The sequence below is a fragment of the Panulirus ornatus genome, chromosome 62 (genome assembly GCF_036320965.1).
Source record: "Panulirus ornatus isolate Po-2019 chromosome 62, ASM3632096v1, whole genome shotgun sequence".
NCBI lineage: Eukaryota > Metazoa > Arthropoda > Malacostraca > Decapoda > Palinuridae > Panulirus > Panulirus ornatus.
Window position 1 is genome coordinate 12627842 of NC_092285.1, and position 24688 is coordinate 12652529.

Genomic DNA, 24688 nt, shown 5'->3' on the forward strand with positions numbered 1-24688 from the left:
CTCAAAGTATTATGCTTCACCCATTCTACCACTCTACATTTATTCTCTTTGCATTCCTTGTCATACTGCATCTCTAATATGCCCTTTCATTTCTTTCTTCATTCCATCTAGTCACACCACATGCTCTTCTCAAATAGCTCATTTCCAAAGCCTGGATTCTTGACCTCTGTGCCTCATTCCACGTCCATGTTTTAGCTGCATAGGTCAGAGCTGGGAAGACTATGCTCTCCCTTGATCCTCTCTTCACTTCCATATTTACACCTCAACCCATCATTATTCTATAAAGAGACCCAATGACTCTTCTACCCTGTACTGCTCTTTTCCTTATCACCACATTTTCTGCCCTTCTAGATAATGAATGTTCTTCCATACATTTTTCAGTGCTCCCAGAACCTCTGCTCCCTCCTGCACTATGTAACTCACTTCCACTTCCATGGTTCCGTTTGCTGCCATGTCCACTCCCAAGTATCTAAAACACTTCACTCTCTCCAAGTTTTCTCCATTCAAACGCACACCCCAACTAACCTGTCCCTCAACCCTGCTACACCTAATAACCTTGCTTTTATTTACACTCACTCTAAACTTCCTCCTTTCCCATACTCTTCCAACCTCAGTCATCAACTTCTGTAGTTTCTCACTTGAATCTGCCAACAGTGTTGTCTCTTCAGCAAACAAAGTGACTCACTTCCCTGGCCCTCTCATCCCCTGTAGTCTGCATACTTGTGTCCCCCCCCCCCCCCCCCCCCCCCCCCCCCCCCGACACTCGCATTTACCTCTTTCACCACCCCAACCATAAATAAACTGAACAACCATGGGTTTGTGATGTCACCATGGCTGTTTAATTTGTTCATGGGTGGGGTGGTGAGGGAAGTGAATGTAAGCATGTTCAAGAGAGGAGCAGGTATGTAGTCCGTTGGGGTAGGAGTGCTTGAGAGATGTATTAGTTGTTGCTAGCTTACAACATGGCACAGGTGGAAGATTCGAGACAGATACTGCAGAACCTGGTGTCTGACTTTGGAAGTGTGCGTGAAAGGAGAAAGTTGAGAGCAAGTGGGAATACAAGCAAGGTTATGAGGTTACGCAGTGAAAAGAGAGAGTTCATACGTTGTGTAAGTTTGACTGGGGAGATCAGGGAGGAAGTGGAGTGTTTTATATATATATATATATATATATATATATATATATATATAGGGTGGATATGGTAGTGAACGGAACCAAGGTAGCGAGTGTGATGGGGCATAGGTCCTGGGTTCAATGAGGATGTATGGAAAAAGAGCTCATTGTTTTTGAGGGCAAAGATGGGTGTGGTATGGTAATCCTGATGATATTGTATGAATTTCAGACATGTGCCCTTAAACAAAAAATAACAGAAGAGGGTAGAAAGGTTGGAAATTAAACATTTTTTTTTTTTCATACTATTCGCCATTTCCTGCGATAGCGAGGTAGCGTTAAGAACAGAGGACTGGGCCTTTGAGGGAATATCCTCACCTGGCCCTCTTCTCTGTTCCTTCTTTTGGAAAAAAAAAAAAAAAAAAAAAAAAAAAAAAAAAAACGAGAGGGGATGATTTCCAGCCCCCCGCTCCCTTCCCTTTTAGTTGCCTTCTACAACACGCAGGGAATACGTGGGAAGTATTCTTTCTCCCCTATCCCCAGGGAAATTAAACATACAAGAACTAAATATGGTGAGAATAGGATTGATAGAATATGAAATGACATGGTAAGAGAGACATGTGGTACTATATGGAGTATAAATGAGAGCTAAAAAGGGTGTGCTGAAATGATTTTGACATGTGGGGAGGATGACTAAGAGGATAAACAAGTTAGAAGTGGAGGGAAAAAGGAAAAGGGGAAAACCAAGAGGTGGAAGGATAGAGAAAAAGATGTTTTGGGAGCTTGGGGCCTGAACATGCAGGAGGCAGTACATTGTGTAAAGGATAGAATGAATTGGAGCAATTTAGTATACAGGGGACAATATGCTGTTAATGGGATGAAACAAAGTATGGAAAGCAGTTTGGGAGGAAACCACAGAAAGGTGGCTGTGACTGAGGGCTCTGGTTTTGGTGCATTCTGTATGTCAGCTAGAGAATGGATATGAGCAAATAAGGACATTTCTTCTGTTCCTGGTGCTACCTCCCTAATGCAGGGAAACAAAGATGAAAAAAATAATGTAATGCCTGACCATAGAGTAATGTCAATCAAGTTTTTTTGTTGCTAGGGGTCCATTGGGGTAATCAAACAATGACCACCTAACAGCCTATAAGAGAGTAAAGACCTCTGCTGGTTGCCACACACACTTGGAGAAAGGCTCTCAAATACTTGCCACTCAATGTTTATCTCACGGTGGATTACTGTTATCTACTGGGAGAGTATATCAACATCAGATGGCTTTGTTTGCATTGTATGTCCATTCCTACCTACCAACATTAAATTTTCAGCTGTGGTGGAGCAACTATACTTGATCCTATGGAAAGTTTTTCATTCATCTTTTGATCAACTCAGAACAGAACAGGTATTTAGAGTACATGTGTCCTAACTGTCAAACTCAGTATATCTATGCATTTAAGTGTGCGTATTGGCAATAACATATTTCAAATATGCAAGGCTTATTTCCTTAAATTTTTCAATAATCTGGTACAATTCAAATAATTAACAAATTTCAGTGATATTGTTTGCTGCAAGAATCTCTATATCAAGTACTTTAAGGAACCATACTATCAACTTTCCCTACCTTGACTTGTACATTTCATCATTACTTACCTTGAAGGGACACTTACATAGTAGAAATTCCTCTAAAAACTAAGCACACTCTGTAAACCAACCTTTCTATGCCCAGTGATGTAACCAGCACTTAAAATACCTTTCAAGATAAGCTTTTCTTAGACTTACAAGTGGTCATATCAATTTAATCCTGCACTATTTGCACAAACTGAATAATAAAAATGCTATATATCTAATGATGTTTCATCCACACACAAAATACATCAACTCTTGAAACCTCAACCATCTTACTTTCAATTAAACAGTACATGAAACTATCAGAGAGCAGATGTTGAAAATGATGTGACAAAATTGTCCACAGTGCCTAATTTTTCAAACTGCGAGTAAAAATATCCAAACCTGATAGACAGGCCTAATATGAGATTCATAACATCCAATCTTAAAATGTTATGACACGAGAAAGCTCATACCTGACTTGCTTTGAGAATTGTGTAGTGACTGTGATGAAGATGAGTTTGACATGCCCATTTCACCCTGAAGCATCTTCTTGTAGCTTGGATCTAGAGAGTTCAACAATTTGTCGGCCTCATCCTTGAAATGGTCCGCAAAACCCCAATATGCTCTGTAGGATATTTTCTTTTTACAATTCACATAAAAAAATTCCTTGAAAGTATAATCTTAAAATGCACCATATCTCTCTTAATGTACTATGTGAATGTTGGGTTTATTCAATTACCTCTCTTCATAAAAGCTATTTCTGTCTTTAATGAACATAGCATAAGTTGAAAATCAAAATATGTAGTACAATATTAAAGGTGGGCAAAAAAATAGAACATGGAATTCCAAAGGATGTGTGAGATGAAACAAAACAGAATAGAATAAAAACAAGGACTTCATACTTAGAAGAGGAACGGTGAGACATGAAATGCGGTTAGTGACAAAATATCTGTTTTGGATATGATATGTTCTTCCTATACCTGAATAACTTATATAACTTTCCTTAAACCACCAACAATTTTGGATTCACCACGACAGGAGTCCTGAGGTGCATTAATGTGAGGCCAGACAGAACAAGAATGATAATGACATCACAAACAGTCAGACACAAACTGATAAGGAGTTCAACTGCATTATCAACTCTAAACTCAACAACTTCCCTAAACATCTACATGAGTCACAACCTCAAAAATTTGCTTGTCTTACCAGTCATCCATATAAACATTCTTTAAATAAGTGGACACTAAAGAAGAATTATATTTAGATTATCTTTTTGTGACATTAAAGAAGTAATCATTACAGAACATAAACATCTTGGTGTATGGAAAGTCTTTGCCTATCATCAAAATGTAATGTGGATAAAGAACCTTAAAAGGATTATAGAGATAGGGAGAAAGACAAACAAACATTAAAATACAAGGCCACTAATGGATAAAAATGTTACAAATGCCAAATCAAAGGGTGACAATTTTTTTTTCATACACAATAAATACTCAAAATATGAAAAAAATTTCATTACTCACTTTCTAGAAAAGGCTCGAGCCTCTGGGTCAGCATCAGTAATACCCTTCTTTATGCTTTCTCCAAGAATACCAACATGCTTCTCCATGGAGTGTGTGGGCCAGGTGTGTACAAGTTGATCTAACACTTCACACAAAACTTTTCTGATTTCTTTATTTTTACTGGTCATCTCACGTAACAGAATAGGGATAAGTTTGTGGTGGTGTGTATTTTGTATGATAAACCGAATTGTTACAATACCAGATGATGCCATTACCTGAAAGTATGAAAAACAAATAGCTTATTGCATGATTATTTCTGAATACACTCTTACTATGGGAATAAGCATAATACAAGTAAAATATGTCTCAGAAATAATATATATATGCATTGTAATAGCCATTTCTTATGCCCTGAATTGCACAGTGGATGTAGATTGGTCACCATATACATATCATCTTGATCAAGTGCTTCAAACATATAAGTAGCACTTAAAATAGTATTCACCAAAGCATTATCCATTCGATAATATATATACCTCGCAAACGCGGGAGACAGCGACAAAGTATAATAAAAAAAAATAAAATAATATATATATATATATATATATATATATATATATATATATATATATATATATATATATAAGGCATGTACAGAGCATCAGATTGGGGAAGAGCGGTGTGGTTTCAGAAGTGGTAGAGGATGTGTGGATCAGGTGTTTGCTTTGAAGAATGTATGTGAGAAATACTTAGAAAAGCAAATGGATTTGTATGTAGCATTTATGGATCTGGAGAAGGCATATGATAGAGTTGATAGAGATGCTCTGTGGAAGGTATTAAGAATATATGGTGTGGGAGGCAAGTTGTTAGAAGCAGTGAAAAGTTTTTATCGAGGATGTAAGGAATGTGTATGTGTAGGAAGAGAGGAAAGTGATTGGTTCTCAGTGAATGTAGGTTTGCGGCAGGGGTGTGTGATGTCTCCATGGCTGTTTAATTTGTTTATGGATGGGGTTGTTAGGGAGGTGAATGTAAGAGTTTTGGAAAGAGGGGCAAGTATGCAGTCTGTTGTGGATGAGAAAGCGTGGGAAGTGAGTCAGTTGTTGTTCGCTGATGATACAGCGCTGGTGGCTGATTCATGTGAGAAACTGCAGAAGCTGGTGACTGAGTTTGGTAAAGTGTGTGAAAGGAGAAAGTTGAGAGCAAATGTGAATAAGAGCAAGGTTATTAGGTACAGTAGGGTTGAGGGTCAAGTCAATTGGGAGGTAAGTTTGAATGGAGAAAAACTGGAGGAAGTGAAGTGTTTTAGATATCTGGGAGTGGATTTGGCAGCAGATGGAACCATGGAAGCGGAAGTGAATCAAAGGGTGGGGGAGGGGGCGAAAGTTCTGGGAGCCTTGAAGAATGTGTGGAAGTCGAGAACATTATCTCGGAAAGCAAAAATGGGTATGTTTGAAGGAATAGTGGTTCCAACAATGTTGTATGGTTGCGAGGCGTGGGCTATGGATAGAGTTGTGCGCAGGAGGATGGATGTGCTGGAAATGAGATGTTTGAGGACAATGTGTGGTGTGAGGTGGTTTGATCGAGTAAGTAATGTAAGGGTAAGAGAGATGTGTGGAAATAAAAAGAGCGTGGTTGAGAGAGCATAAGAGGGTGTTTTGAAATGGTTTGGGCACATGGAGAGAATGAGTGAGGAAAGATTGACCAAGAGGATATATGTGTCGGAGGTGGAGGGAACGAGAAGTGGGAGACCAAATTGGAGGTGGAAAGATGGAGTGAAAAAGATTTTGTGTGATCAGGGCCTGAACATGCAGGAGGGTGAAAGGAGGGCAAGGAATAGAGTGAATTGGATCGATGTGGTATACCGGGGTTGACGTGCTGTCAGTGGATTGAATCAGGGCATGTGAAGCGTCTGGGGTAAACCATGGAAAGCTGTGTAGGTATGTATATTTGCGTGTATGGACGTATGTATAAACATGTGTATGGGGGTGGATTGGGCCATTTCTTTCGTATATACACACACACACACAACTAAAAATATTTTCTTCACCTATCTGCAACTGGGACTGCATCAGCAACAAACAATCAATGACCTGATTAACACATGTCCACTCTCTAGCTGTCATATGGACTGAATCAGGGCATGTGAAACATCTGTTGTTATTTGCCAATGATACAACACTGGTAGCTGAATCGAGTGAGAAACTGCAGAAGTTGGTGACTGAATTTGGAAAAGTGTGTGAAAGGACAAAGTTGAGAGTAAATATTGAATAAGAGCAAGGTTATTAAGAAGGTCCGGTAGGGTTGAAGGACAAGGTAGTTGGGATGTGTTTCAATGGAGAAAAATTGGAGGAAGTGAATTGTTTTAGATATATGGGAGTGGACTTAGCAATGAATGGAACTATTGAAGAGAAAGTTAGTCACAGGGTGGGTGATGGGGCGAAGGTTCTGGGAGCAAAGAAGAATGTGTGGAAAGAGAGAGCGTTATCTCAGAGAGCAAAAATAGGTATGTTTAGAGGAATGGCAGTTGCAACAATAAGGTTGCGAGGCAACCTTATTGTTGGAAGGAGGAGCGTGGGTGAGTTGGAAATGAAATATTTGAGGACAATATGTGGTGTGAGGTGGTTTCATCAAGTAAGTAATGAAAGCGTGAGATATTTGTGGAAATAAAAAGAGTGTGGTTGAGAGAGCAGAAGACGGTATGCTGAAATGGTTTGGATACATTGCTAGAATGAGTGAGGATATATGTGTCAGAGGTGGAGTGAAGAAGGAGAAGTGGGAGACCAAACTGGAGGTGGAAGGATTGAGTGAAAAAGATTTTGAGCGATTGGAGCTTGAACATACAGGAAGGAGGCGTGTTAGGAATAGAGTGAACTGGAACGATGTGGTATCACGGGGTCGACATGTTGTCAATGGACTGAACCAGGGCATGTGAAATGGTTCATTACACATGACAGCTAGAGACTGAGTGTGAATGAATATGGCCTTTTTTTGTGTTTTCCGAGCACTACCTCAATGAAGCAAGGGGTAGTGATGCTGTTTCCTGTGGGACAGGGTAATGCTAGGAATGAATGAGGGCAAGCAAACATGGATATGTAAAGTGTATATATGTGTATGTCTGTACGTATATGTATGTATATGTGTATATATTACTATGTAGGTGCGGGTGTATGGGCGTTTATGTATATATATGCATACATGAGTGGATGGGCTGTTCTTCGTCTGCTTCCTAGTGCTACCTCACTGATGCAGGAAATGGTGATCAAGTATAATTAATAACAATAAAGCTTTGCAGAAGAAGAATTCCAGCAAGGAGGTGGGTTTTGATGGTACTGCAGATGAATTTATTAAGAAAGGGGGTGACTGTGTTGTTAATTGGTTGGTAAGGTTATTCAATGAATGTATGGATCATGTTGAAGTGCCTAAGGATTGGCAGAATGTATGCATAGTGCCAATGTACAAAGGCAAAGGGGATAAAAGAGAGTGTGTTCAACTATTGGGGCATAAGTTTGTTGAGTTTTCCTGGAATATTGTATGAGAGGGTATTCATTGAGAGGGTGAAGGCATCTACAAAGCATCAGATTGGGAAGGAGCAGTGTGGTTTCAGAAGTGGTAGAGGATGTGTGGATCTAGTGTTTGTTTTGAAGAATGTGTGTGAGAAATACTTAGAAAAAAAGGTGGATTTGTATGTAGCCTTTATGGATCTGGAGAAGGTATATGATAGCGTTGATAGAGATGCTTTGTGGAAGATCTTAAGAGTATATGCTGTGGGAGGTAAGCTGCTGAAAGCAGTGAAAAGTTTTTATCAAGGATGTAAGGCATGTGTAAGAGTAGGATGAGAGGAGAGTAAATGGTTCCCAGTGAAAGTCAGTCTGTGGCAAGGGTGTGTGATGTCCCCATGGTTGTATAATTTGTTTATGGATGGAGTGGTCTGGGAGGTAAATGCAAGAGTTTTGGATAAAGGGGCGAGTATGCAATCTGTTGGGGATGAGAGGGCCTTGGAAGTGAGTCAGTTATTGCTCACTGATGATACAGTACTGGTGGCTGATTTGAGTGAGAAACCGTAGAAGTTGATGACTGAGTTTGGAAAAGTGTGTGAAAGGAGAAAGTTGAGAGTAAATGTGAATAAGAGCAAAGTCATTAGATTCAGCAGGGTTGAGGGACAAGTTAGTATGAGTGGAGAAAAATTGGAAGAAGTGAAGTGTTTTAGATATCTGGGAGTGGACTTAGCGAATGGAACCATGAAAGTGGAAGTGTGTCACAGGGATATATTTGCATATATCACTGAACCACTTACATTCACTCCTTTCATCACACATTTCAACTACTTTGTAGTCGTCAGGCCATAATCCACATCCTGCACACCATGTTTCTGGTGTTATTTCCATTCAATCTCTACATTGTTTACACACTATGGCAATTATTTCCTATTCTATCTATGGGAAGCTAACACAGCCTGCCTTTACTTTTGATAACTCTAGCAGGAATGCTCGATTTCTTGGTCTAAATATCTGATTGCCATTTTCAATCTTCTCAATTTCCTTAGTTTGTTAGTACTCCTCATTCTGCTTCTCCCAAGTTCATTAGTATTTATCATTCTGATTCTCACTTAGTTTGTTACTGTTCATTCTGATTCTCCTTTAGTTTGTTTGCAATCACCATTCTGATCTCACTTAGTTTGTCAGTATTTTTCATTTTGATTCTCCCTTTGTTAGTATTCATCATTCTGATTCTCATTTTCAGTCTTTTAAAGTATTCACCTCATTAGTTGAGCTCCCCCTCTTTATTCACTTCTGCAGGCATAGCAATATTCAAGTTATTTATACCACTCAGCTCTGTTTCAGAGTTTGTGTTACAGCCATTCATGTTTCTATGATGAGTGAATACCTTCTATTATTTTCAATCATAAAGATTATCTTTTCTTGACACTTATTACTCCACATATATGACTAATTACAATTATTACTATTTTCATTCTACTCACTTTATAGCACTTATAATTCACTTAATTCTCCACTCATTTTTTTCATTTCATCATTTGTTGCTTATAGTATACTATAGCAACAACATGATACTTATTTTAATAATTTTCACTACTCATTTTCCCTTCCTATCATAAAGCCAAAGGATGAAATTTTTCTTTTTGGCACATAATCAGCAAAACCCACTAACTCCACAACCTTGAGCTCCAACTTTTAAGACAAAAAGGGTATGCCATTATACCCTAAAATTATTGTGTTCAATGAAAACCCTAATCACATAATTCTTACCTTAGCACTGTTAGGTATTAAATTAATAAGACTTGGCAGGAGAGTTTCACACAAATGATCGACTTTATGGTGTAATTCTTGAGACATGTATGCCACTGTGACACATGCTTCACGTACCACTTGCGACCTGTAAAATTTGAAATGTAACAATTGTTAGATAAAGCATATATCAAAACCAAAGTGAGATTTTTTTTTCATTCTATCTTGTTTCCATTCATTCATACCCATTCCTTGTTTCCTCCATTAGCTATGTAGCATTTAGAGCAAATAAGAGACCCTTTGAGGTAATGTAACTGATTGGATCCTTCCTCTGTTTCTTCTTTGGAAAGTAAAAAAAATACAAGAAGGGAAGATTTTGAGTTCCTGTTCCGACCCTCTAATTACCCTTAGATAAGCAGGAATTACATGGGTAGAATGTTTCATTCCCCCATCCTAAGAGATTACTCTTACGAAATGAAATCTAATACATTTGCCTATCAATGACAATGATCCTAAGATGTAATTACCTCCAGTATAAGCTATGAAATGAGGAAATGAAAAATAGTACTCTATCTACAGATATGTATGAAAAATTAAGGATTGCTTCTCTGTCCTTCAGAGCACAATCTTAATGCTATCTGTGCAGGACAAAACTGTCATTCATATTACCATGAGTAAAACAACTTTCCATGTTTTAAACTTTAAACTTTATGCCTATCAGAAGTGTTTCAGTGGGGTTGCTACACTGTCATTTATCCATTTGCTTGATTTGGGGCCCACATCTCATGCTCAGAAATAAAATAGGTTTCTATTCTATCTATAACTCTGATGCCTGTTCCCTCCTGGAACCCTCTTGAAGGAGTGGCCACAGTAATAGTCTCTCCTTAACTAATGAACTACATTGCTGCTTCATAGCCTTTAGTGCCTCACCCTTAATAGGTCAATGGCAGAGGGGCAACTCTAGCACAGTGTTTACAGAGGTTTCTTCCTACAGTTCCTACATACTACTTCTACCTAAAACTCCTGCCTAATGCGCCTACCTACTACTTCTACCTAATCTCCTACCTACTACTTCCATCTTTTGCTTCTACAATTTTGCCAAAAGGCAGGGCTACCACAGAGTGCACAGCAAGAAAATCTAGAGTTATGAAGAATGAGCTGTGTGAGACAGGTGTTGTCAAGTGTTAAGAGTGACAGAAAGATACTGTATGCTTGTGAACAGAATGCCAATAGTCCATGTGTGGGACTAATGTAATAACTTATGAAGCTATGAGACTAACAAAAGAAGAGATATTATTCATGAAAAACTTTTGTAAATGTATTTGTTCAAGACAAAAACATTCTAAAAATGCCACACATTACATGCAGATCTGATATACACCTGGTGGTACACTTAGCATACATCATGTGATTGGTAGTGGAATAGGACAAACTTCATGAGCCTAGAGCACATGAAAGTAGTTTCTTGGAGTGTGTTTTTCAGTTTCCTTAGAAAATCTTAACAGCAAACTTCATGGGCCAACAGTACTTGTAAGTACATTTTTGCAGTTTGCTGCTTTTCACTTTCCTTAGAAAGTCCTAATCATAAAATTATGAAAATATTTTTCAGAGTATTTTGCAACCTCTTGCATGAAAAGCATATGATGGTTTTTAGGACTGCCACAAGATCAGTGCCTAAAAAAAAAAAAATAAAAAAAAAAAAAAAAATAAAAAAAAATAATGTGGCTCCACACCCTTCTGTGTTTACTGTAATCACCCAGCAGTACATTTACACTATTTACACATGTACAAATCATATTCAAAGGAAGCAAAGTAAATTCTCTTTTTTCTTGTTTGCCACTCCCTATGTAGCAAGCAAGGTAGGGCCAGGAACAGATGAAGCACAGCCTTATTTGCTCACATCCATTCTCTAGTTAACATCCATAATATACTGAAACCAGATCCCTTCCTTTTCACAGCCAACCTCACATAACTTTCCATGTTCTCCCCTAACCATTTTATACGTCCTGGTTCAGCCCACTGATATCACATCATTATCTGCACACCACATCGCTCCACTTCATTTGATTTATGGAAGGCTGATATCCCACACCATTTCAGGCCCAAGTAACTCAGAGCATTTTTCACTCTATACCTCCACCTTGTTCTTAGTTCTCCCTTGTTCCTTTCACTAATATGTATACCCTCTTAGTGAGCCTCTCCTCACTCATGTTCTCTACATGTCCAGACTATTTTAGCATACAATCTTCAGCTTTCTCAACCATACTCTCACTACTACAACTCTCTTATCCAGTCACTTCTTACTAGATCAGCCTTCCTCACCTAACATAATGTTCTCAAGAACTGATTTCCAATAAATTCACCTTCTTCCAACCTTTTTTATCTAGGACCTGTGTGTTGCATCCATCTGACACCGATGGACTACTAAACCATCAAACATAACCATCCTTGCCCTCACAGAGTAAGGAACCTCTCTTTCCAAACACTCCTCAATGCACTCAAGATATTAGCCCCTTACCCATCTAATGATTTAATTCAGCCCTCATTGTTCCATCTACTTTCATGTCCACTCCCAGGTATATCAAACAATCCACTTCTATGTTCTCTCTATTGAGACTCACATTCCAACCAAACTGTCTCTCTCCTCTTCTAAACTTAATAACCTTAATTTCACTCACATTTTAATTCTCAAATTTCTCCTCTCACACACTCTTCCAAACTCAGACATCAGTTTCTGCAGTTTCTTATTCAAGTCTGCCACCACTGCCACCAGTTATGACCTCTGCAAATAGTAACTAACAATCCTGGACCACCCCTAATGGATTGCAGACCGTCACCAGCCATCCATAAAAAGTGTAATCAACCAAGGTGACATCACGCACCCTTCCCATAGACCTAGCTTCAACTAGAACCTCTCACCCTCCTCTCTTCTCACTCACACATATGCTTAATATCTTGATATACACTTCCTAGTACATTTCCTGCCACACCTCATGTTCATTACACTTTCCTTAAAAACATTTCCATCAACCTATTATTTACCCTCTCCAGATCCATAACTGCCACATGTGCATCCTTCTTAATCTAAGTATTTCTCATAGATTCTTTGAAGTAAACACCTGATCCATAGATCTACCACTCCTAAAGCATGAATAGTTATTACACATTCGATAACAAATAGAGCTTCAAGTTCAGCATACTTAAAGAGCATTTAAAGGAAAACTAGATGGTAAGATGTAAATTTGTTTGTTAAAAAATGGGGTGCAAAATCTCTGTGCCAATACAGTATCAGAATAATGAAGCAAAGTATATGATCATGGCTTACATAGAACCTCTGAAGATGCAAGAAGAATAAGCAGAGAGAATTAGCAAAGAGAATATAAACATCAGTGAATGTAAATGAGTAAGATTAACATGATAAGTTGATATAAAAGGATGAAAGAATACCCCTTAAAAGTTTTAAAAAGCATGGGAAGAGCAACTACTAAAAAGTATGAAAGTTTAGTAAAACCACTGCAATTAATCAAGAGAAAAAAAATAAAAGTGATAACATCACACCAAAATAACCTCAACTAATCTTTTCCTTTTATTTACCTGAGGTCTTTGATAGACAACTGAATGGCTGGTTCTAGTAGGCGGAGGTGAGGATAAAACTCTTCATAACTTGAGGCACCAGCAATCAACATACTTCGTAACTTCTTTAGCTGCAATATCAATATTAAGAACATTATTTACCATGATGAACTTCCCTTAAAAGGCTTAACTGTCTGCAAAGGATTCTTACTGAAGTGATAAACTTATACAACAGTGACCACATGTGGTGTGAGGTGGTTTGATCGAGTAAGTAATGAAAGGGTAAGAGAAATGTGTGGAAATAAAAGAATGTGGTTGAGAGAGCAGAAGAGGGTTTGTTGAAATGGTCTGGACATATGGAGAGAATGAGTGAGGAAAGGTAGACAAAGAGGATATATGTGTCAGTGGACTGAACCAGGGCATGTGACATGTCTGGAGTAAACCATGGAAAGATCTGTGGGGCCTGGATGTCGATAGGGAGCTGTGGTTTTAGTACATTACACATGACAGCTAGAGACAGAGTGTAAATGAATGCGGCCTTTTTGTCTTTATTCCTCAAGAATTTCATGTAATCACCAAGACAAGAAATCAATATCCAGCAAATATTTCAAACTGCATAAACTGTGGAACTATACTTTTCTTGTAGATATTAAAAAACTGATAGCACTACAAAATCTATCATAAAATGAAAGCATTAATTAGGTTTTCATATATTTTACATTCCATTACATTAAAATCCTAATTCAAAAAACAATACGTTATCCAACTTACAGTATCTACTCTCTTGTCCCAGTCATTGCTGGGGCTGGATATCACCTCTCGAATTTTTGTCAGAGTATCTTCTAGCTCTCGTGTTGAGTATATGGTAACCTTTGGGACATCCTCAAATGATGCAAAGAATGATGCCTCATCAACAGCTCCTGCTGCAGCTGCAATCATTGATAAGAAATAATCATTTTCAAATTAAAGATATTTGTAATACTTAATGTAAATAAATGTATATAGAATGATAACAATGATGGAAAAATCAGGAAGGCAACAAAGCAGTAAATAATTAATAGCAGTATCTTTTGTCCTTTCCATTTCAGTGATGGCCTGTTTCTCTTATTCTTGTGGGTTTCACATACAAACTTATGTCAATTACTAAGTCTTCTGACAGGTTCATATTTCTCTGCTGATTGAGCTGCAACATTTAGTGGTTTGTGACTAGTTTCCTTCTTCTATAAAGGGAATGTCACTTACATTCCAGCCAGAACCTTTTCCATTCTCTCTGAATGGTATGTCTTTAACATATTTTGAATGATCCTTTGGTAAATTTTTCCTAACTTACATATGTATGGATATACATATTCTACAAATCAAACCATACAAAACCTTAAACATTGTAGCTAATAAACAGTATAAAATTTCTAACACAGACTTATTCAAACCTTATTTACAATATATTGTCAATTCAGAAGCTAGTTGTTAGTGCACTAAATAATCAGTACAAGTTAACTATAGTGCAAAGCCATTCTCATTACAGCCACACTTTTATAGTACAGCATTTCAGGTATCATACTTTCAAAGTCATTAAATGGAGGGAAAATGCACTTATAAAGATGGCAGAAATTTTGTTAATCTCTCAATTATTTGCTCAAATTGCACAAAAAATATTAAGCAACTTAAACTGCTCTGTAAGTACAGCACTTATTCAAAAGAAAGACATGTAACCCATTATGAGCACAAATGATTGTTAGTACCTGAATTAGAGGATGAAGAGCTTATTCTCCCTCGACTGATTGATGGTACTCGCTTGACTGTAGTTCGTGGTCCCCCAGCACCAACACTTTCCCCTGCTATATGCATATAAGCCCAACACAGTCAGCATGCACACAGGGCAGGGGTAGCAGCAGGAGAAGACATGACAAGGGTTAGTACATCACTCACAACCAAAACAGCTTTGTCTATCTTATTTACATCTTTTAATATGCTTCTTGAATTAGTTTACATTGAGCAATCAAATCCAAGAAATTTCATCATTTCTGCCAAGATCAACCAAAAGGTAAATAAAAAGACTAAGTGTTCTGGCGACAGAATACTTTGCAGGAATGTTATTTTGACTAGTGGTAAGAAAACACTAGTTCTATAGGTGCTTCATGCGTAAGACAAGTTGACATTTGTTATAATCAATGTACATACATGCTAAACTGTACCTTTAATAATCATTAAGTTCCATGAAGTTGAATAATCAAACTCAGATGTTCTGACTGTTGGTAGCAAAAACTGTACACAAGTGAATATCCTTGATATTTATACTGAGGTTTAACACTTTACTATATACTGTACAAAAGCAACTACAAACAATCATGTACTTTAAGGAAAGCAACTACAAACAATCATGTACTTTAAGGAGGTTTATTCAACAAAAGTATTGAAAATGCTAACCTGTTACCCATATGCGTATGCAAGCCTGCTCTAACCTCCAGTGACTAGTTAAATTCGTGTGTAAAGAATAAGAAACTGATGAAAAATCATCAATAATGTAAATGCTGTTAAAAGGTATCCTCATATGTGAGACTATTATAAAAAAAAATGATTGAAAGATGAGCTGTATACAAATCCAATGAAGATGTAATGTGGAAACTGCCCAAAAGAGCCTTTCAATGAACAACTGTCTTTAAGCAACCATTTTTATGAAAAATTAAGTAAAACAAATCACACCAAAAAGAAAAGTACTTCATTTTTCTGTGCTAAATAAAAGATTTATAATTAGCTAAAAAATACATGATTCCTGAAGTATTCAGGTATCACATTAAAGAAAATATTCTAATACCATCATCCTCATATGCTCTATTCCCTGTTTAACTAACAACCATATAACCTTTGGCTGATAACCCATGAAAATTTTTACTGATGCTATGTAACAATTACAAGCAAAGGGAAGCTCTCATATGCTCATTCACCTGTTCAGCTTATAACCATATAATCTTTAACTTATTTTGCTGATGCTATGCAGCAATTACAAGCAAAGGAAAACTCTCAGTATAAATATCATTAGTTAATAATATGAAGACTGTAATAACATACTGTAAGAGATATCTAAGAATTAGGTTATGTAACATGCACTAAAACAAGGCAGGGCTACCTCCAGCACTTTTGGGAGGAAGAGCAGCACCCAGGACGGATCTTCTGACAGGTGGAGCACTACTGGCTCTGGACTTACTACCCCCTGACTTCACCTGGAAATCAGATGGCATCTCCATTAATCAGAGTCAAAAATAGTTCATAAATAGGGAAGAAAATCTCGAGAAGTACTGCAAAACACAAATATATTTATGACATTTTTGGATAAATACAACCTTGTACATTCTAATTTTGGGGGGAATAAAACCTTGTACACTCTTTTCTTAAAGAATAAAATAATCCACATACATCAAGGGATTATGGTTTAAATTCAAGTCCTTTTAATTGAACAAATCTACAAGACAAATGATCAATCAGCAGGGTTTTAAAGTTCAGTACAGTACTTAGATGAACTTAATGAAAAACTGAGATTTGTGGAATTTAGCAAACCATTATCTTTCCAAAGGTTCACTTTAAGCTTCACATGGTTGCAGACACATACAGTTTGAAGCAATACCCTCTGTCTTTGCTTGGGTCCATTAAAAAGTAGTCAGCAAGCATAAACCTAAACAAAAGCTGCTATTGTTTCTTTTCAATTCACATCCAGGCTTTGGTGATGTTGGCGTTCTTACTGAGATTGAAACAGGCAACATCCATGAAATCTATACCTCATAAAAAAAACAAAGCATGTACCTCTGATACATATAGCCATTACATTTACAGCATGATCCAAAATAACTATAACAATAATAAAAAAATCTCCTAGAAGATTATGTTTAGAGGAAATTATGCAAATAAATCAGGCCATGGACTCTATGTTTATTATATTGCTCATAAGAGAAAAAAGCCAAACACTGTACTGAATGTTTACAGTAACTTTTTTTATCCACTAAAGCTCTATGATTATAAATATGCACTCACCCCTCTACAAAAGACCTTCCAAATATCACAGTATTGGGGAGGAAATCGTCTTTTAGTTTGAGAAAATTATCATCCAATGCATACAAATGCATATACGTCTCTTTCCAGATCCACAATAAAATCCTAAATTACTAAAATGAGCATATAAAAGCTGTTAATCAAGATCTGGCTGCAAATGGGGAGAAAAAGAAAACACTACAAACTATTCTTACCTTGGAAAAGTATACTAAAACAACTAATCATACTTTGGAAATGTTATCTTATTGTTTAGGAGCACTGAGGTCTACTGTACATTAGCAAATGAGCAACCAAGCATAACACTATATTTAAGTTCCACTGTGGGTGTTACCAGAATTGGCTGACTTGAGGTTACACTGCAAAATCTTTTGTGAGGTTGTATCACTGTCACTTGATGAAACAGAACAGTCTCTTTAAAAGCTCACTTTGAAACTACTGAGAGTATTACTGCTGAAGCCCCTTGAAAAGAGGTCCTGGGTGACATCCAGGCCTTTACCAGAAAAGTCCTGGGGTAATTATAAATAAATAAAATTTCCACTGAGCGAACCCCACCCATCTAATACTAACTCCTCTGGAATCTTAAAGAAGAGCCATGTAAATTACTTGATTAAGGGAAAACACCAAATTTAAGAAGAAACAGGTATAGCTCTTGACATCAGCAACTGGTTACTATGGTAGTATGTTATAGATAGACATTACACTGGACAGTATTAACACCCTGACATAGGATATATCAAAGTGATGCCTGGAATCAAACTAACAGGCAAGTTTTTAAGTCCTCTCCAAACTTGCATCATATACCTACCCTCTTTTTTTTCTTCCTATTTTCAAAATCTATATTTTTTTCCCTTTCCTAATTATGAATCAAGAAAATCCAAGTAATTTGGAATGGAAGAGGGAGAGGAAAGTTGAGGACAAAGCAAAAGTTTTATTTCTTATCTTCACACTCTTTCTCCTTTTTCTTCCCTTAAAAATAAAGAGGATTTTACCTAGCACTGACTTTGAAGGTCTTCTACCACCACAGCTTGGGCTCAGTCTATACAACTTTATCTGGTGTAGTCTTCAGGGGTCTTCTACTCTTACAGCCTAAACTCAGACAACACACAAGCTTCTGCAGTTTGTCATTCAAATCTGCCACCAGTGCAGTGTCTTCAGGAAAGAAACACAACAAACTCACTTCCTAGGCCACCCCTCACCCCCTACTGACTGTATACTTGCCCCTCTTTCCAAGACCCTTGTAATTATCTCCATCAATAAACAATTCAAACAACCATGGTGACATCACACATCCTTGCCACAGACTCATCTTCACCTGGAATCTTTCACTGGACATATATGCTCATACACATACATATATATACATACACATATATACACATATACATACATATACATATACACACAGCCATATACATACATACACATGTACATATTCATACTTGCTTGCCTTCATCCATTCCTGGTAACACCCACTCCTACAGGAAACAGCATCGCGATCCACTGCATCAGCGAGGTAGTGCTAGGAAAGCAGACAAAAGAGGCCACATTCATTCACACTGTCATCTGTTCTAGACACTACCTCACTCATATGGAAAACAATGAACAAGTATGAAAGAAAAAAATAGATTTACATATATAAAACCAGAATATCATACACATAAACCTTGGCATGATAAAAAAGCCCTTGTAGCAAGTGACTTATTTCTCTCTCTTATTTGATTCCACGGTGCTTGGAAATTGAGGCTTTCCCTAATATCATAATCAAAATCACTCAATGTTTTCTTGATACTTTATGTCCTGGTATGACACCTGGCTGTCACCACATCTAATAAAACACATTTAGACATGGAAAAATTTTAGGGATAAAAGCATCTCTGATCTTTGATAGGCAAGCCAAGGCATTTTCATAGCGCTGAAATCTATGCTGTTCTCCAAACACTCTACTGAACATGAAAATTCCCTAAGGAATAATAATCTATACATGCTTCTGGACCTGCCTGGTTTACCTCTTGTTCTGATGTCTCTTCCTTCACCTTAAACTTTCATTTTGCATCTGCAACCAGGGTTCCCACAAAAATGAATCATACTTCCCTGCATAAAAATTCCTTTTTCCCTGAGAATAATAATTGCAACATGATCTTGCATTGACTCTCTCAATCGACTATTTGAAAAATGAATTAGTTTGCAACCAATAAAGCAATATTCTACAATACAACTACAACAGTGAACTTTCATTAAGTCTGTCTTACAATATGGAAGTACAGTATGTATCAAACAGCAGATTTACAAAGCTGGCCTTCACATCTCCCCTTGCAACCAAACCTCTATCCCCTTTTCTCTTTCAATATATCAGGTTGGACACTGCAGTTATTGCAATTCCTATAGAAAGTAATAATAAAAGAATACCAAATGATAAAAATATTAAAAATTCTTTTTACATATGCTGCAACATGAACAAGAACTTCTGGAAAGGATTTCACACACAAACTATATCAATAATCAATTCTTTCAAACATGATGTGTTAAAATACACTTGTAGATAATGGAAGCATATAGTGAAATTAATTCCATTAGCATGGAGTAGATGTACTGTGAACTGTCAAAGAATTGTGAGCTCAAGAGCATTTTCAGTGAAGTGCAAACCAGTCAGTACTCCACAAATATTAAACACTATTCAGTAACTACATCAAGCAGCCATAAAATTTTATTACTGTAAGCAAAGTGCCTCTTCAGACAGACTTAGAAGTATGTTTTTCTACCACACATAAAAGAAAGAGAAATGAATGTATAAATACATAAACACTCTAACAGCCCTGAAGCTGATAATATAGGTACATCATCAAAATCCAGAGTATCAGAATTCCAGAAACTTCAAAGATTCTTCTACTTTTTCTAAAGATAAAAATTTTGATTTCATGCATTATATCTATCATTCCTATTCAGTTTATAAGTACAGAAATGTGATACTGTTAAACTTTCTAGCACGAGAAAGAAATCATGAGGAGCATACTATCATACTGGTGTGATACCCTCCCAAACTTACTCATTGCCCAGCACATATAAACTTTTTTCATGTGTTCTTTTCTTATATACACTCAGAATTAAGAAAGAAAAAAAAAACAGCAATGAGTAGGTCCTAAGCATTGCACATTTTTGATGATGAGCCTGTATTTAGTAAAATAGATGACCATGAACCTGCTCACTGCACACAAATTCCTGTTTACAATGATACGGCAGGATGTTAGTACAGTCGTAATATGCCAAATTCTATTAAAGCATATTTCTCTAACATATCTAAACTACATCTTACTGATAATTTGAGCAAGATAGCTAAGCCAAAAATTACTTCAGATAGTAATACAAGTTTCTACTTTGGAGCATTTTCAGATGCTTCTTGAGAGACCTAATTTTCTCATTTGCTTGCTTCTAAAGACATTTAGTTTTCTCATTTGTTTAATTTTCAAGTCTTTTTGTCTAACTTTATTCCTTGTTGATTCCGACTTTGCTGTAAATCCTATGTCTACAATGCTGTCAGAACCTAGACTGTCTTTATACTATGTATCCATCTTTACCAACTGAGCCACAAACTGTAAAACTGACCATAGATCTCTTGACATACTTAAACATCATCATCTGCATAAATACTTCAAGTTCCTGTGACATAAAAAGAAACAGGCTTATCTGTTTAAACTTTAAAATGACTCCAAGTGTCTTCACACTTTTTCTATATCCACAAAGAAATCTAGTTTGGCAATCAACAAGGTATCATATGTATACTCTGTTAGGTGAGAGAAAACCTGCAAATTGGCTGCTTGCTCTTGGGCTACTTTAAAGTCTGTGCTACAAAGAGCATCACATTTGACCATATTTCAATGGCCCTTTTCTCTGAAGGGGTGTCTTCCTGCTGCTGAATACCATAAAACTTTCAAGGGAACTATGCTTTTCCTCCACTGGCAGTTGGGCACTTTTCCCTTAAAGCTGGAGTTCCACTGAAACAAAAAGACCACAAACCACCATCTAATTTCTATCCTGTCTCACTTATTACATCCATCATGAACAACAAGCAAACTTCAAAAACAAACATCAACTAGACCTGGAATATCAGCATCATATTCTTCTTGATCCTTGGACAAGGCATCTACAAACTTCCAGTCAGTGCTAACCTAACCTAACATTTGCAGCATATCTGCTGTTTTGACTTTTCAATCTTGAATTTTGCCACAATGCCATTTGATCTAGTACTTTGTTTCAACTCTTGTCTTTTCCTTGTCCCAGTAGTGCAGTGGCAAGTCCATCTGTTCTTCTTGTGACACTGTTCACTGATTCATCAAATGAAAAAACACTGTTTCTGGTTCCTCATCCTTTTTGAAAAATCCAGTTCAAAATAGTTGCCAAGCCCACAAAGAATGAATATTTCAATGATCCACATACAAACTTCTTGTTATTTTAGTATTTGTAAGCATGTTAGAAAAGCTTATCAGTCTTAAAGCTTTAAAACAAATAATGGCCAATTAGTTTTTGCGACCCCAAAAAATCTGTGAAGTTAGTACCAGATCATTTGCCATAAATTATCGTCACAAAAAATCTGTGAGGTTAGTACCTGATCATCTGACATAAATTATCATGTGGCTGAGCACATGATATGCTGATTCCTCAGCCTTTCTTTGGGATGGAAATATAGCCAAATCATCAGCATTCAGTTCTGTTCCTGTTGTAAAACAGACAGACCCTGCTTGATCCAAATTGAAGGTAAAGACTATTTCTTTCCTTACCTTTCTGGCAAGTTAAACTTTCAACAGGGTGTTTTTTTCCTTTGGGAATGATTGTATGGGTACCTCTTCTCAGTGTTTGACAGATGAATGTTTACTTTACATAAGATACAATGATCATGGTACCTCTTCTCAATATTTGACAGCCGAATGTTTATTCCACATAAGATACTATGATCTTTGAATTTTGAGTTTGGGTCTTTTGAAGTGTTCATCACCTTTTAACCATAATGGGTTAAACTTTATTTTCCAGGCATTGCATTATCACTTTCATACTAGTCCAATAAAATCTCTGAAAACAAAATGCACTGTCGCTTACACAAAATCTTACTCTTGTTTGTGAGTGTGTTCATAAAATGAAAATACAAATGATGCCTTTGCCAATGTGTGCATCATTCTTTTTCATTTATATGTGTTTACTCTTGAATTTCACAATCCCCTTATTTTTCCCAGACTTCTTACATTATTCCAAATTTCATTGCCTGTGCAAAACTCCCCAACTTCTCTCCACAGGATCCCTAGCTACTTATGCTACCTTTAACCTGAAATCATTCCCTCACATTCCCTGTTTACTTGGTCACCATTCTTGTTGGTTCTATTTCTCTCCTATTTTCTCTCTTTTTGTCTCAATCATGTTTCCCCCTGATATATTTTCCATCATCTATTAAAAGCATTCATGATGTTTTCCTTTATATCAACCTCATCATGAACTCCTGAGGAAAGATTCCAGACAGAGGAGATCTTTTTTCTTTATTCCTGCCAATGGGTTTTGATACTTTTATTACAATAGTTCTAAATGAGAGCAGGAGCAGACTGTGATATGCATATACAAAAAATATTTCTTCACTATATGCACTCTCAACAGCTTTTATAATCCTGGGAAATACAAACGATCAGTAAAGATGCAAAGTCTCCTGAGATATCGGCCATAATTCACACTGTCTATTATAGACTTTACAGTCATCATGTTGGTCACTCATTTTACATATATTCTTTTATATTTTCTATCAGTTCACATCTTTACAAAACACAGCTTCCCCATCACCACATCATCAAACAGTCCCACCACCAACACAAAAACCACATTACACAGCACCTCCATCATCACAATCACACTAAACGACATCATCATGATCACAACCACACTTCACAACACCACTATCACCATAAACAAATTATACAGCACCACCATCAGCCAAAACCACATTAAATGGCATAACCATCACAATATCACACTACAAAAGATCACCATCACCACAAAAACACAGTAAAATACCACCACTATCGCAACCATTCTACACAGAACTATCAAAACCAAAACATTAACCAGTCCTATGATCACAACAGCCATACCAAACAGCACCATCATTATCACAAATTGAACAGTCCCACTAACAGAATAATGGGACAAACAAGACCAGCAATACTCTTCTATATATATTGGATTTATGGATGTGTACTTATAAGGACTACATGGTTCTGGGCAGTACAAACACAAAGATAAATTGTCAAAGAATACAAACAGAAGACATATTCAAATATTAGACAGCAACACACATGGAACACACCTGGTTACCCCCTGAGCCTCAAGCCCTAAAAGAAACACCCCTCATCCACCACCATGCATAAAGAACAATTCTTTGCCTACTTCTGAACAAATCCAACACAGCATTATGACAAGTCCACATTTAGTTGGTTTAAAAAGAAATCCACTAACTAATCTCACATCTGAATAACCCTACATAATACATATTTACAGTATAAATATCTTCTCTACCAACCTCTTCTTTTCCCTTAAAAACAGAAATACCTCATACCATTACTACAACCAAAACAAACCAAAACACATCACAATCTCATACTAATCATCATCACAACAGTATGACACATATCATCATCATAACCATGACATACCCATCGTTCAGACCACTCTACACACTCTAACATTACTATAACCATACTGCACATCCCTAATATCAACATGACTAATCTTCCCATACTACCACATATTGAAAAAAAAAAAAAAAAAAAGGATAGACATGCTCATCCATCATCACAGTCATATTACAAACCCAACACAATCATGTGACATCATCGACAAACTACCAAAACAGTAAAGTCATATTACACAACCCAACAAGTCTTTTTTTTTTAATTTTCCAAAAGAAGGAACAGAGGGGGCCAGGTGAGGATATTCCAAAAAAGGCCCAGTCCTCTGTTCTTAACGCTACCTCGCTAACGCGGGAAATGGCGAAGTTAAAAGAAGAAGAAGAAGAACAACACAACCATGTGACATCATCTGCAAATTTCCAAAACAACAAAATTTCCACTATTACCACATTTGCACAATACATCACCAAAACCATACCATGTCCATACTGGCTACCACCAAAACCACAACAAACACTGCATCACTACAACTATACCAACACCATAACCACTTTAAACAACCCATCATCAAAATCACACCACCCCATAACCATGTCGTGCACTATTTTACCATCACATCCACACCACTGCTACCTAACAGGTCTGGGGAGCCTTTCCAAGATGAGACAAGGTGACAAGTGAACCACTGCTTTTTCTGATCAATGAAAATGATTTTCCAAACATTGCAGAATCAAAGCTACATAAGTATACTGATAACACAAAAATTAATGAAGTGGGAAGAGTAACAGACTTCAAAATATTGCTGAGATCTTCCTGAGATGAAGCAAAGGATGGAAAATGGCTGATGGAATCTAAACTTGGAAAATAGAGTAATGAAGATGGGAAGGGTTTTGACCAGATTAAACACACTATGAAAGGACTTATGAGTCTACATCATGCTAAACTTGTC

The 24688-nt window shown here is 37.0% G+C and overlaps 1 protein-coding gene across 14 annotated transcripts in view; it reads right to left on the reverse strand.

The window, feature by feature from the left end:
• The window catches only part of chb (chromosome bows), a 238667-nt gene that overhangs the window by 50853 nt on the left and 163126 nt on the right, over positions 1 to 24688 (reverse strand). For 8 of the 14 annotated variants that reach the window (XM_071656214.1, XM_071656222.1, XM_071656213.1 and 5 more), the window contains 7 exons: positions 16164 to 16257; positions 14779 to 14874; positions 13808 to 13965; positions 13058 to 13167; positions 9485 to 9611; positions 4239 to 4492; positions 3189 to 3340 (listed from right to left, as the gene is read on the reverse strand). In XM_071656214.1, the coding sequence (XP_071512315.1) occupies positions 3189 to 3340; positions 4239 to 4492; positions 9485 to 9611; positions 13058 to 13167; positions 13808 to 13965; positions 14779 to 14874; positions 16164 to 16257 (991 nt within the window). The remainder of the gene's footprint in view (positions 1 to 3188; positions 3341 to 4238; positions 4493 to 9484; positions 9612 to 13057; positions 13168 to 13807; positions 13966 to 14778; positions 14875 to 16163; positions 16258 to 24688) is intronic. The other 6 variants (XM_071656217.1, XM_071656210.1, XM_071656211.1 and 3 more) reach the window with 2 other exon arrangements.